At 36.4% G+C, this 15,886-nt stretch overlaps 1 protein-coding gene across 1 annotated transcript in view; it reads left to right on the plus strand.

Annotated features, from left to right (window-relative positions):
• LOC131155404 (protein PEP-RELATED DEVELOPMENT ARRESTED 1, chloroplastic) overlaps positions 1-15,550 on the plus strand; it is a 36,203-nt gene extending 20,653 nt beyond the window's left edge. Inside the window, exons 5-9 of the mRNA XM_058108495.1 lie at positions 13,785-13,928; positions 14,058-14,216; positions 14,358-14,423; positions 14,703-14,762; positions 15,293-15,550. Coding sequence (XP_057964478.1) covers positions 13,785-13,928; positions 14,058-14,216; positions 14,358-14,423; positions 14,703-14,762; positions 15,293-15,337 — 474 coding nt within the window. The 3' untranslated portion in view covers positions 15,338-15,550. The remainder of the gene's footprint in view (positions 1-13,784; positions 13,929-14,057; positions 14,217-14,357; positions 14,424-14,702; positions 14,763-15,292) is intronic.
• The last annotated feature ends 336 nt before the right edge of the window (positions 15,551-15,886 follow it).

The raw sequence follows: 15,886 nt of genomic DNA on the forward strand, positions 1-15,886 counted from the left end.
AATAATGAACTAAAATGAAGTGTGCCTGGGAATAATATATAATGACTAAAATCAATCTTTAAACAAGTCTTTGGACTGTATTTATAGGCAAATTGGGCTACTAGCCATTTTATGGCCGTTGGACTTATTTACTTTAAAAACTAGCCATTTATAGCCGTTGGGGCTTGAATCCCGACACAAATCGTCGACTGTTTAACCCAATTAGTCGACTGTTTAGCCTAATTAGTTGACTGATTGGGGTAATCCGTCGACTGTTTCATTTGGGCCACATTGTGCCTGAAATCGTCGACTGTTTACCCCAAAGTGTTGATTGATTACCCAAATCAATGGAAGTCTTCAACATGAAAGTTGTGAGATTTTTTCTTAGCTTTCCGTAGATACCAAGATCGCCCTTTTTGGAGTTTTCTAGTAAAAGTTATGCTCCAAACACGGAAGGGTGTTCAGGAAATTTGAGAGGTGCATAAATGAGATTTTAAACCCAACTCGGACCAAGTTTTTAAAAGATCATAATACTAATATGATTTAAAACTTGTCCCATATAAAAATACATTTGAGTGAAGGATATTTTTATAAAACTCTTTGTTTTGTCTTTGAAAACCATGAGTGTTAAACTTATGACTTAGTGATATTCTATGTACTCTTACGAACTAGTATGCACATGCAATTTACTCAACTCTTGCTCAATAATCATGCGTGAAACAATACTGCAAGAGTTACAATAAACACTATCTCAAACACTCCCCATTACATATGATTCTACATTAGCTTCCTTGGATGTGCTTGAGTTCTTCCGCATGAGTGACCTTTTGATCTTTTCTACTCGAACGTCTACTTGGTTCGATCTTTGCCTCTGATCCAGTACCTTTATGTATTTCTCACTTGTACCTGTTCTTAACGTGATTTGCAAAGATAGGATACACTTGGAACAACAAATAGGTTAATACAATCAAAACACATGTAATATGATTATGTAGCCACTAAGGCTAACTTTCTCCCCCTTTTTTATGATGTCTAACTTTTTAAGAGTTTACTTGATCTTTGCATTTGAGTTTGTACCTATCATAGCTAGGTATGTGAACCATTACTAGGTTGTTATCATCAAAACATGACAATTAAGATCATGTAGCCACCAAGGCTAACAAGTAGTATCAATAATCACACCCAACAATGATAAAAATATTAAAAATCACTTATAGACATAAATTTGCCTGCACACTTACACATCCTTGCTCTCATACCAACTCATATAAACCTACATACTCCTATGCATGCACACACACATCACGATGCATTGCCAACATACTTAGATTTGTGCATAGTTTCGCGAAGCATGCACATGGACTCGCACACACGTGCTCCACTTTATATGCATTCCTACACTCATACATACACACATGCATACATATAATCTCTAACTCCTATACATACATCCATTCATATTCTTGCATATGCATATACCCCTACATGCATGTATACACTCAAATATGCCCATTCATGCCTACATGTGCTACATGTTCATGCATACATTTATACGCTTCCACATATTCACTTGCATGCACACACACATGCACATAAAACTTACATGCTCCAAACTTTCCCCCCTTCCCCCCCTCCCCCACCCCAAAGGAATATGCATCATTTACTTTCCTTGAACATGCATATAGATTGCCACACATGCATGCACAAACATCATATCATACTCTTTGCACATGTACATGCATTTATACATACCACCACTCACACTCACATTATACATGCGTGCTCATTCACATGCATTCGACCAAGTCCATATGAGCGCGTATGGATATGCATTCGTGCATGTACAATAGTGCCCATATTCATGGATGTAACACATACTTCATACAATCACATAGAAACATACTCCATGCATTACATCAATAATAATATATACACATACCTACTATCCTACACATATGCATGCAAGAACCTCACATATGCAAACATTGGAACATATAAATGCATGCTTATGTTGCCGTTACATTAATGCATATAGACATAAGTGTACACATACACGTTCATTTATACACTGTTGCATTCATTCATAAATTGACATTAACAAACAGAAATGCAGATGCAGCCATGGTTTTAAATAATGGTAACAGTTTGAGTAATGATTAGTTGTGACTGTCGTGGATGTTACGTAATGGGTAACGCTCACCATGTTTGTGAATTCATTTCCTGCATTAGCAAACTTCTTAAAAACATATAGATTAACATGTTTTGATCCTAGAATCCTATATACTAATGCTTTAGATGATTTTTAGTAAATTTTAATCAATTTAGAGTAACATATACTACAAGTATTGGATGTCATCTGGGCTGTTTAAGTTGCTATTGACAAGAAGCATGCATTTGCCACTTTTTCATTACTTTATTGAATATAAGTGAAATTCAAACTAACAAATCATAAATATAAAGAAATATAAAATATAGAGTTCCATTTTTGTACTCTTTTAGCTTTTTATGGAATTTTTTTATTCAAAAAATAGAATATAGAATGTTCATGTGTTAAACAACGACAAAAATGTATACAATATAACGTATTTTAGTGTCCAAACTAGGTGTAAGAAAAATAGAAAAAAATAGAATCGAAAGAACTTAGAATGTACAACAACAAGAAGCCTTTAGTCCCACTAAGTGGGGTCGGCTACGTGAATCATTTTCTGCCAATTCACCTAATCAAGAGCATTTTCCTCTATTAGATTAAGGGCTATTAAATCCTTCCTCACTACCTCATTTCAAGTTATTTTAGGCCTACCCCTACCCCTTTTCTTGCCAGAAACAATAACTAACTCACTCATCCTCACAGGTGCTCCACTAGGCTTGCATTTCAAATGCCTAAACCATCTATGTAACAACCTGACCCTTTACATGGACTCAGGTGTCATTCACATACATCAAATACCTATACCTGTTCAAGATATGGAAACAACCTGCCCTAAACAGGGACATACGGGTGTAAATCATACATAATCATGATGTAAATGTTGCGGAAAAACATAAACATCCATTGGGATTACTACTAGCCTTATATCAGAGTTCACTAATACATCCATAATTTACATACATTCCGACTTTAGAGTAATCGTCATATTACAACCCTCCAAAAAGGACTTTCATCAAGTTTAGTACAAAATTTAGATGCTTACGTAAGCTAACCAAAATAACCACCAGAGTCCCTTTATCTACTAGGACCAACGCACGGACGGACCTGAAAACAAAGGTTGTAAGATAGGGTGAGACACCTCTCATTAAGGAAGGAGGAGTAACAACAGTGTGTGACTGCATACATGCATATTTTCATTCAACATTTGGAATATAAATCAAATATTTTCAATACAGTAATGCATAAGGTATATCATTATTCATATTACAAAATTCCCACATCTGTCTTTCGACCATTTAATGATTTATCAAATGACCAACAGCAAAATATCCCTATAACCAGTTTTACCCTGTTGCTCGGGTTGTGCATTGATACTCGTCCAATGCCCTGTTCGTGCAGACACTGCCAAGTACCTACATACGATCCGAATGCCTCCATTGGCCCAATATCAGTCAATGGTTTCACCCTGCTAGCCGACCACCTTGGTACCCACATCATTTAATACGTGTGGTTGCACGTGTACATCTAGCTACGATATCGTGCCGTATCATATAATAGTAGTTTATTTCAACTCTGCAAAGAAAGTATTTTTCAACCCTATATCAATAGTATAGAAATAATCCCAGCGGGTTCAAATCGGCGTCTTTCCACTCAGTTTACCCCTCTTTGTTTACTGATGCGGCTCGGTGTATCACCAGCCTCTGTTTATCACATTGTTAGTATAACAAATTGGAATTTCATTCCCATATTCTATATCAGTAGTATAGAAAATACATTCATTTCCATTTCAACATATATCACACAAGTTTAATACAAAAACCCGCTAAATGATAGAAATTCAATATACATAGTTTGACTGAATAAATAAAGGAATCGAGCCTCTCCTACTATAGTATAAACACAAATAAACGATGTTTGTAAAATTTGGAGATTACACGTCGAAAACCTCGTTTTTTTTACCAAAAACCATAAAATCGTCAAACCGGCATTTCTACTCGGTAGAATTTCACAAATAAGCAGTTAAATCATACATAATAACATAAATTAGCTTTTTAGCGGTTTAGTTTTTCAAAATAGCTCTTGTAATCAAATTCCCCTTACCTTATACTCGAAATGAAAGTTCGTATGAAAACTCTCAGGATCAAGCCTTACCGGTTCTTCTAAAACCAATTGGTGGTAGAAGGGGCGCAACCTTTTTCCTTTAAATGGCAGCGCAGAGCCCCGCACTAAGCGTCGGGTGGACATGAGGGGCTGCACCAATTCTAAGTAGGGGTGCCAACTAGCTGGCACGCCAAGCACTGTCAAGCTGGGGCCCACTGCTACGATCCCTCGCAACAGGGTTGACTGTTGACTTCCCATAAAGCCAACAAAAACGGTCCAAATCGATAACCCGAGATCCTGAAAACCTAAAACCACAGAACATAACCTTACTATGTTTTCTACTGCTATTCAAATATCCAATCAAAATTAGGATTAGATTCCTACCTCGATTCTTGGGAAAACCTGAAACTCTCCAAAACGACGATCCGATCGACTAAAAGTGTAGAGTTTCCTCTTCTGATCCACGCAGTACCCTCTGTTTTTGGAAATGGACGACGAACGGCGAAGGATCTTAGAGAGAGAGAGAGAGAGTGAATGAGAGAATGAGAGAGAATAAGAGAATTTATAGAATAAATCCTAATTTAGCCCTTAAGTAATCTAAATAAATATCTCCTCCAAGATATTTATATATAAATGTCTCAAAATATCTCTTTTCAAAATATCTTCTCCAAAATATCTTTTTATTTATTTATTTTTTTATTATTATTTTATTATTATTATTATTTTTTTTTTGGGGTTAGGTTACTACAATCTAAGCCGCCCCTTCCTTATCTTGTCTTCGATTGGTGCTATGCCTAAACTATTGTGTATATACTTATTTTTACTATTATCTTTCAATGTTATTCCACTCATCCACCTTAACATTTGCATTTTAGCAACTTTTATTTTTTGTAATGTTGTTTCTTAGTTGCCCAACATTCTAAACCATAAAACCTAGCCAGCCTTATAGCTTTCTTATAAAACTTTCCTTTTAATTTTAAAGGTATTGTATGATTACGCAACACACTTGACACACTCCATTTTACCCAACCTGTTTTAATTCTATGTATTACGTCTTCTTTAATTTTCCCTTCTGCTTGCATAATAAATCTAAGATATCTAAATCTATTAGTGCTATTAATCTCTTGATTATCAAGTTTAATCTTCTCTCCACTACTCCTCCTTACATTACTAAATTACATATTATATATTTTTTCTTATTCCTACTTATCCTAAACCCTTTAGACTCTAATATGGCTTTCCAAAGTTTTGGCTTAGATTCCATTTCGCTCCTACTTCATCAATCAACACAATATCATCTGCAAACAACATATACTAAGGGATCTCATTTTGAATATTCCTAGTAAGTTCATCAATCACTAAAGCAAAAAGATAAGGACTCAAAGTTGAACCTTGATGTACACCTATTGCGATTGGAAAATCTTTAGATTCCCCTCCTACAGCCCTAACGCTAGTCACTACTTTATCATACATATCTTGAATGACCTTAGTATATCTACTGTAAACCCCCTTCTTTTCTAGAACACACCAAAGAACTTCCCTAGGTAAGCTCTCTAGTCAATAAAAACTATATGCAAGTCCCTTTTCTTTTTCCTAAATTTTTCCAAGATTTTTCTTAAAAGATGAATAGCTTCTATTGTTGATCTCTCAAGCATAAAACCAGATTGATTTTTTGAAATTCTCGTTTCTAGTCTTATTCTATATTCAATTAACCTTTCCTATAATTTCATCCTATGACTCATAATCTTAATTCCACGATAGTTATTACAGTTTTGAAAATTGCCTTTGTTTTTGTATAAAGGTACTAACGTACTTTTTCTCAATTCTTCTGACATTTTCTTGGTTTTTATAATAATGTTGAATAGATTAGTTAACCACATATTTCCTTCATCTCCTAAACATTTCCAAACTTCAATTAGTATTTTATTTGGTCCTATAGATTTCCCACTTTTCATCTTTCTTAATGCCATCTTAACTTTAAGAACTCTAATTTTGCGAATAAATCTTCTATTTTTGGTCTTCTCCTTATTTGTCACTTCCAAGTTTAATATTTCATTTTGGTTTTCATTAAATAACTTATCAAAGTATCATCGTTACCTCTCTTTTATGTCTTCTTCTCTAGTTAAGACATTGCCATTTTCGTCCTTTATACATTTTACATCACCTAAATCTTTGCATTTCCTTTCTTTAGCTCTAGCAAGTTTATAAATGTCTTTTTCTCCTTTTTTTGTATCTAGTCTATTATATAAAGTATCATAAGCTCTATGGTTAGCTTCGCTAATAGTGTGTTTTGCATTTTTTCTCGTCTCTTTATATTTTTCATGATTTTCTATATTTCTACAATTTTGCCATATTTTATACCAAATTCTTTTTGTCTTAACGGCTTTTTGGACTTCTTGATCCCACTATAAACTTTCTTTACAACCCAAGTATCTTCCTTTGAACTCCTCTAAAACCTTATTTGCTGCCCTTATTGGTAGAATTAGCCATTTTATTCCAAACAATATTTGCATCTACCTTATATCCTACAGTCCAATCACACTCTTTAATCATTTAATCTTTAAATTTTACTTTATTATCTCCCTTCAAGCTCCACCATCTAATACTTTTGTGTTGATTTATGTTACTTTTTTTTCTTCCATTTTTTAATATGTATACGTAATACTAGGACTCTATGTTGTGTAGCCAAACTTTCACCTGGGATAACTTTACAATCAATACAAGATGGACTATCCCCAATCCTAATTAAGAAGAAATCTATTTGGCTTTTATTATGCCCACTCTTGAAAGTAGTTAAGTGCTCTTCTCTTTTTTATAAAGCAAGCATTTAATATAACCAAAGCATAAGACATGGAAAAATCTAAAATTGTATCATTGGCCTCATTTTTATCTCCATATCCATGGCCTCCATGTATCCTCTCATAGCCTATATTATCCTTTCCAATGTGTCCATTCAAATCAACTCCTATGAATGTCTTTTTGGACATTGGTATCCTTTGTAAAATACTATCCATATCTTCCCAAAATTGTCTTTTAGGATTTTCTACTAAGCCTAGTTAGGGAACATACATAGTAATGATGTTCACTATTTCCAGGCCTAGAGCTATCTTGATTTTAATGATCATATTCCCTATTCTTTTAACATCAATTACATTATCTTTTAGGTCGTTGTCTACAATAAGTCCCAACCCGTTTTTGTGTTTCTCTTTTCTAGTGTACCAAAGCTTAAATCTTATTTTTCAATTTCTCTAGCTCTCTCCTACCCATTTTGTCTCTTGAAGCCAGATTAAGTTAATTTTCCTTCTAAACTCTATTTCCACTATTTTCATACTTTTGTCCATAAGAGTTTCTATATCCCAAGTTGCTAATCTAATCTTAGTTTCTTTGCTAACTTATTAGCACTGCCCCTTCTATACTGACCCAATCTATTCCCTTAACTTAGGTGAATTTGGTAAGAATTCATGATAATAAGATCTGACAAAGTTTTTCGTTGACTGTTAGCTACCGAACACAAGCCTGCTCCTTTATTCGGGTTTGGTACCGGCTGTGTGTACAAAGATAATTTGTGTTATATAGGCGAAGTACATGATTGCGCCCTTTTTTATTTTATTTTTATTTTATTTTTAAATGCAAACTTTAAACAATTTTCTAAATGGCACCCTACAACCCATAGAAACCACACAAACAACACAATGCGTTTATAAAAAAATCTAAAGCATGCAATTTTGGGTGTGAATCCAAGTTAGGCTAAAATAAAAAAAGAAGAAGTGCAATAGTACTTTATGAAAAAATGTTGTATGCTCCAAGATTTGCAAATGGAAAACACAAAAATGCATATATTAAGACTCAAAATCATAAACACAAAATCTCCACTCCACTACTAATTAATAGAATATGAACATATGTAATTTAATAAGAGAAAATGTTGGGTTTGTTTGAATGAAAGCAATTGAAAAAATGCACACTAAATGTCAAGGAAAATAAACCCAAAAAATGAAAATGTTTTTATAAAAAATACCAACTAAATAAACCAACTTAAAAATGAGTTTCTAAGCTTTAATGAAGGAAAGAAAAGGAAAAATGCAAAAACAAATGGCTACAAAACCTGTTTTCGCCATTCATAGCCAGCTTGGCATTGTAACAGATCGGAACATTTTGTAATGGCAGTTATGGTACTGTAACAGCCGTTATGGTTGTGAATCGGTGTGTGTACCACCCTCTAACGGTCTCGATCCTCCTGCCAAGTGAAACCAATGATCTCCTTCAAATATGCAATATTGCAGGCTGAAACATTATCATCAACCCTTCCCAATAAGTTCTCATAGTACTGCAGGATAACTGTAGTTATATCTAGTACTGCAGGATAACTGTAGTTATATCTTCATCTTCCATTACTGATTCACCTCTCATTTCGAATATACTTGATCTGGCTTTTCATATTCTTCCCTTTAAGGTAGGCATGGAAAAAACTATTATTCCTATCACCCAATCTTATCCAGTCAATCCTGTATTTCTGCGTCATCATATCTTCCTCCTGATTATGTAGCTCCGAAAACAATCCCTTCTTTTGGGTAGCCAACTCAGGGCTGATTAGTTCCTTAACCACTCCTTCAGCAGAAAGCATATCTTTCCTATTCACTTCAACTTTCTTGCTGGGGAGGCTGAAATGGTGCAAATGAAATTTCTTTAGATCCTGTTTTAAGCCTTTCAATTTCTACACTAACCTGTACATTGGGTTCCAGCTATTCTCCAGAATTTTCAGGAAATCTTCATGAGAAGTCCGACAATTCAAAAATAAAAATGGGGGATTAAAAGCATTCACCTTTGAATCTAGCCGAACCAGAGAGGCACAATGATCCGAGACACCTGGAGAGATAAATTTCACATGAAGTCTTGGGAACATATCAGAGACTTTTGAATAGATGAGAACTCTATCCAGTTTTCTTCTTGTTAACCCTACTACTTTGTTAGACCATGCGAAACCATCTCCCATAGCTGGGGCATCATCCAACGCAATTTCACAAAGGAAAACCTGAAAATATAGCATTCCCTTGATATTGATGTCACTAAGACTGTTACTGCTCTCTGAAGAATCTTTAACAGTATTGAAGTCCCCCAACACAAACCATGGGTCACAAATTCTAGTTTTCAGGGCACCCACTGCACTCCATAATTTCCTTCTTTCCATATAGTTTGTAGTACCATAGACAAAAGACACCCAAAGAGGGCCAAAATCTGAATTTAAATGAATGGACATATCTGATTATGCTTCACAAGTTCAACTAGTTTAATCTCCATAGGATCCAATCCCACCAAAATACTAGCAGCAGAGTCATTATTTTTATAATTGTGAACAAAAATCCAGTTCTCATTCAACATTTTAGAAACTACAACATACCTCTTAGCCTTTACCTTAGTTTCTAGCAGCCCAACAACCTTCAGCTTATGATCTTTCGTGAATTTTCTAACCACTGTTATCTTGACAGGGTCATTCAACCCTCTAGTGTTACCAGCAGCCAATATTCATTTGGAAGAAGCAACAGTAGCGGTTTCAGGTAAGACCTGCTTCTTAGGAGGTCTTTCCCTCTTGTTACCTTTACTTCCTAGTTGCTTCTTATCCTTTCCTGTCTTTCCAACGCTACCTGAATTATTACAAGGAGAAACAGTTCTACAGTCTATGAATTTTTGTGCCAGCATTAGCAGGACCATTGCAGTCACCTGTATCCTGCATTTCAGCCCCTTTTGGAGACCCATTACTGTGAGCTGCAGCCTTCACTTCAGCCAATGGAAATTCAGGACTATCACCTTTAGAATCGTCCAACACGCTAGACATATTGACAGACTCAACACCTTTCTCTATAATCTGGGAATCAGTCTTCAGATTATCAGTAGAAGGCTTAACCTTTTCCAGTTCTTCAGCATTTTGAACTGTATTGAGTTGTTTCTCACTAAAAACTGGTTTTTTTAGGCTTCCAAACCTTGGGAGCTACACAATCTTTCATCAAATGCCCCATTTTCTTGCACCCTGCGCTAAAGGAAGGCTTCCAAGAGTATTCAACGTCCACAGTTTGCAAAGAACCAGAGGGCATCTTGATGGTAATGAGCTCTGGAAAATTTCTCTCCATATCCACTTCCACACATACCCTGGCACTCTGCAGGTTCCTCATCAATTTGGTTCTCTCATCTAGGTAAAGGGGAGCACCAATGGCACTAGCAATATAGCTTAGCCCTTAGTCCAATAAACTGAGGGAATTCTGTAGATGTTAACCCAAATGGGAATGCTTGAAAGCTGCAGCTCCTTATTCTCACAATCAGAGTTCCATTCAGTCAGAAACATAGGACTGTTGCCAACAAACTCAAGTACCCATGTCATCTCATCTCTCTTGTTGAATCTGAAGATGTAAGATCTCTACGGCAAGGAGAAGATCTCAATACCTTGTAGTGTATGTTATATGTAAATTGTTTCAAATTTACTAAAAATCATTTTAAGCATTGGTATATTTGATTCTAGGATCAAAACATGTGAAACTTTATGTTTTTAACAAGTTTGTTAATGCAAAAAATGAACTTGTATGTGGTGTCCATTGCCCATTGCATAATTTCTGTGAGGGCTGCAACCATTACACCTTGACTATTACCATTAGGCGCACTGTTATTGTTATTTAAAACCATGGATACTGTTAGCTTTGGTGCAATCCCAGGAGAAAGGGGGGGGGGGGGGTGAATTGGGTATTTAAAATTTATTGCCTAAGTTAACTAGTTTTACCAACAGTGTAATACGGCCTAGGGTTAGTCTATGCAATCAACAAATAAACATACACGTGCAGTAAATGTAAAGTGCGGAAAAAGTAAATGATGCACGCGATATGTTATCGAGGTTTGGCCAAAGTGCCTACGTCCCCGCCTTGGCTAACAAGCACAAGGATTATCACTATAGGCTCACTTAACTGGTGGAGCGGCACCTAATACAATAAGGTCAATTAGCACAGGGCTGACCTCAACCTTTACAACCACGCCTTACTAGGATGACACACCTAGCTTTACTAACCGGGTCTAAGCTAGTCTGGAACTATTCGACAATGCTAGTCTCCCTCTTCAGGCCTTCGCCTGGAATACAACCAATGTGTATAAAATTTGTACACGGAAATACGCTTCTTGACAAGCAAATGTGTGGACCAATACAGCTCAGTCAATATTACAAGCACGAATGATATGTAAATATGCTTAGTGTTCTAATGTGTGCTAAACACTCAATCAAGTATGATAATCAATCCAGATCTAGAGTGTATATCCAAGTAAGATTTGAAACACAATATGTGAATAACACAAAATGAGATCAGGGTTTCAAATATGCTAAGTAAGTTAAATCAAATAAACTCAATAAGATATTTCAATATACAAATAGAGTGGAGTTGTTTGAAAGACTAGCTTTTTGAAACGGATTTTTGCACACCAAAAACTAGGTTTAGGTATCTTGCAATGAGAATGCAAGAACCACAACTCTCAAAGTCTTCCCACACAAGATTTATCAAATGAAATCGGTGGAAGAACTTTAATGCTGAACTCTCAAATAAAATAATACAAGTGAGAGTTCTAGCTGGAGAGATTAAGCACAACAGTCTTAGAGATACTCACAATGCTTAAAGAGATCAAGAGTGTGGAGTATGTGAGTGTTTGGAAGTAGTATTGGCTGTAAAATGATTTTTGGATTTGAGAGAATTTTGGCCTTAATGATCTTTCTAATCTCCTGCTAATTATTCCAAATGAAGGGGTATATATAGGCTTCCCCAAAAATATGACCGTTAAGGACACAAATGGAATAATTATAAAAGTTTCAAAATTATTTAAATAAATTAACCCCGTTTAAAAAATATTAATAGCGGTAAAAATGAGGGGCAACCCCAGAGCACCGGTGGATTGAGGCAAGTTCGATTGACCGAAATTCTGGAGGTTTGGTCGACCGGGAATAAAATGAACTGTGAGCTCGGTCGACCGAACTTGTAAGTCTAAGGGCATTTTTCCTTTTTTGTGAGGTTCGGCCGATCGGAAAGATTTTGAACTATCTCGGTCGGTCGACTAGACCGTTGGGTTCCCGCATGTGGGAACTTGGTCGACTAGAGCATTGTAAGGCAATTTGGGTTTGGTCGACTAGGTGGTCAAAATATTGACTCCTGGGGAGTTCGGTTGACCGGCCCAAAATGAACTATAAGAGTTCGGTCAACTGGGCTATGGTCAACTTGTTGACCCAGCACCAGTTCGGTCGACCGAGCATTTTTGTACAGGGAAGTTCGGTCGATTGAAAGTGCACACTTAGTGTATTTCGGTCCTATTTTAAGCATTCAATCACCCATTTCAAATGATCATTCATATGTATGCATGGGTGAGTGTCCTATGGTTATTTTTAGGTCCTTTTTAAGACACCGAAAAAATCCGGTGTCGGTCAACCGAAGTATAATCCCTAAGGTCTTTCTATGGTCTGTGTAGGTACCTAAAGTCCAACTAGGGTCAATTTGAGCATACCTACCTATCATGCATGATGCAAAATATTACAGGTCATAGGGGTGCAGAGTCTATAATTAAATTTACATCCCAGAATGAAGAAATGAAATAACACACAAACCTTCATTCTTCGGCACGAACACTGCACGCTATCATGATATGTCTTTCAGCCCGAATACACGTGCACAGTGAACCTGCATGCAATCCTTAGTGCAACCATCAGTACCAAGAGTATTTGTCATAATTAAAACTAGTTGTGACCAATCATGTCAACAGATACTCAATCCAAGATCACAATAAGCAAACAAGTAAACTGAATCTCATAAACTTAAGAATGAAATACTAGTAGTCCTAAGTATATGTGAGATTAGTGTTGTAGAGATGAGAGAATATCAGGTTCAGCAATGTCCACATCAACATGTGTCAACTCATGGAGCAGATAAACCATTAAGTCCATAGGCCAATACCTGTGTTAGATTGTGAACACACGGAAAGGGAAGGGAAAGCTTGCTTTATGTAAACATTGTGCCCAAAGGGTTCAAGTAACATTTATTATATTCCCTTGAGGACCAAAAATATAAGCCCCTCAGATATATTCCTGATGTTTCAGATGCCATTTCACAAGCTTTAACTGTGCCAGCTGACAAGTTTGTTGGCTGATCAATCTGAGAGGGAGATTGTACTTCTAAGTTCTCATTTTTTGAATATGTTTGGATCTATATAGTTTAGGAAGCTTTTTTCTTTATGAAGAATATTTTTCAGAAGTCATGGCAATCAAATGAAGTCTATTAAAAATTTTCTGCTCATTCAGTGGACAGTTAAGGTTAGTAGAAACAAACAAATTATCATTCATGGACATCCAATTATCTTCATCTTTGATCCCATACCAACCAGTGTAGCCTTACAATATTTTTTAATTTTTTTTTTTCCGGAAACATTCTTAGAAGTTTGTATCCAATCACTTGGCATATGAACCAAAGTATCATAATTTCTAAATTTTGTTATTTTTTTCTTCCATAGTTCCATTCATGTTAGATCTCAAATAGTATTTTTGCAGACTATGGAATCACGGCCTGTTGTTCCTGATCGGAAGCTTCTTGCAAGGCTTGTTTTGATAAGAGAGGAAGCTCGGAATTTGATGGGAGGTGGAATATTGGATGAAAGAAATGATCGGGGTTTTAGTACTCTCCCAGAATCTGAGGTCTGGATGCGTTGACACCCAACTGATTCAAAACTGATGAAATATATTCAAATAGCTCTTTTGACATGGCTCTTTGCCAAATTGTTTTAATTTATGGTGGTATGACTACAGCCTCTTTTGTTGTTGCAGGTGAACTTCTTAACCAAATTGGTTGCTCTGAAACCTGGAAAGACTGTTCGGGAGATGATAAAGAATGTAATGCTGGGAAAAGATGAAGGAGCAGACCACTCCAGCAGCGATGGGGAAGATGCAAGTGCCGGAATGATTTCAGGTGGAATCGCAGGACGGGCAAGTTTTCTATAGCACTTCATTTGATGATCTGTTTATATAAAATAAAATAAAATCAATAGAAGGACCCTAAGAAGGGTCACTGTTTGAGCTCCAGTATTTGTATCTTTCCAATATTGACCCTCTTTCCATGATTACCAGCCAAGTGTCACTGGACGAAAGCCCCGCCCCGTGCGCCCTGGCATGTTTCTTGAGACTGTGACCAAGGTGCGAGTTTAATCCATGCTTTAGTCTTTCTGTACTGCATTTACTAGATGGCTCTAGCCAACTGAGGTTGAAGACCATTGAAGTTTTCCAATTTAGACCAATAATCTTATGTTTTGTGCTTGCTTAAGCAACTACTGCCTTTGAACCTGCCTGTCAATCATTAATGGTCTAATACTCAGATTTAATTTCTTGATGTAATCATCACATGCTCACCCACACTATGCACATGAAACTTGTATGGATCCTCACTAAGCTGTTCTTATCCTTGGACTTTGTTAGGTTTTAGGTGGTATCTATGATGGGAATGTCAGTGGCATCACAGCGCAGCATCTTGAATGGGTAACTTCCTTTCTGTTCTAGTTACTGTTGTTAAAAACTCTCTACTATTCAAAAACAATATTATCTCTCTCTCTCTCTCTCACACACACACATGCACACATACGCACGCACGTGCGCGCGCACACACACACACACATGCATGCACACACCCACACATGCTTCTGCAGATTGCAGGTCATGCAGGTGCACAAGATGTGAGCATGACTAAGAGTCGAAGTGACTAATAACCTCTTTCCTGTGGTTATAATCTTTTAGGAAGTGCATTCTAGTTTTTACCATCACATGGTAGTTATTGAAACCTTTTCATTGGATTTCCTCATTCTGTATTTCAACAAATTATGAAAAATATCATATCTTGATTTAAATTTATAGCTCAGCCAGCTATTTTCTGATACTAGATCTGTTTATAAATTGTTTTTAAAAACTAAAAATTCTTCTTTCAATTCTATCAAAGTTTTTACACCAGATTTCTGGTAATTTGCACGTCCATTTTTTTTTTATTCTTATTTTTCTCTTTATCTTGCATTCAGGTTCATCAGAAGACACTTCAAGTTCTTCAAGAAATAGCATTTTAGCTTTCATGTTGCAGGCGTTAGATGCTTATGGGAAACCCAATTTTGATGGTCTCTTGGAGTGAAAGTGGATAGGATGTTTGACCAAGGGATCTTACCTCTTATTGCAGACGAATAGAACTTTTGGAATCTTATTGTATTGAACATAAATATGCCATCCATCAAACCAGCTATTGGCATATCTCAATGAGTGGTTTCTCACTTCCCACAGCAAAATGCTCTTTTCTTAATTCCTAGGGAGGCCAACAGGGGCACATAGGCATCCCGACAATTATATACCTTCTAATCCGATGCCTACCCCGCCTCATATTGTGCCAGAATGGTATTACCTACCAATCCATGCCATTCTTCGTAGTATACCTGACAAATCGGGAGGTGTAACCGCAATAGCACCAGTTTTTATATGTTTGTTGGCTTTACCTTTTACCTCTCAATTTAGAGAGGCAACGATAATTGTGTTATTTTGAGTCTCCCCATCTCGATCTCTACTAATTGGATATGGGACTGGGTGAAGAGAAGCTTTATGGGAGAAAGGAGGAAAAGGTCAGCCAG

The sequence above is a fragment of the Malania oleifera genome, chromosome 5 (assembly GCF_029873635.1).
Source record: "Malania oleifera isolate guangnan ecotype guangnan chromosome 5, ASM2987363v1, whole genome shotgun sequence".
In the NCBI taxonomy this organism is placed as follows: domain Eukaryota; kingdom Viridiplantae; phylum Streptophyta; class Magnoliopsida; order Santalales; family Ximeniaceae; genus Malania; species Malania oleifera.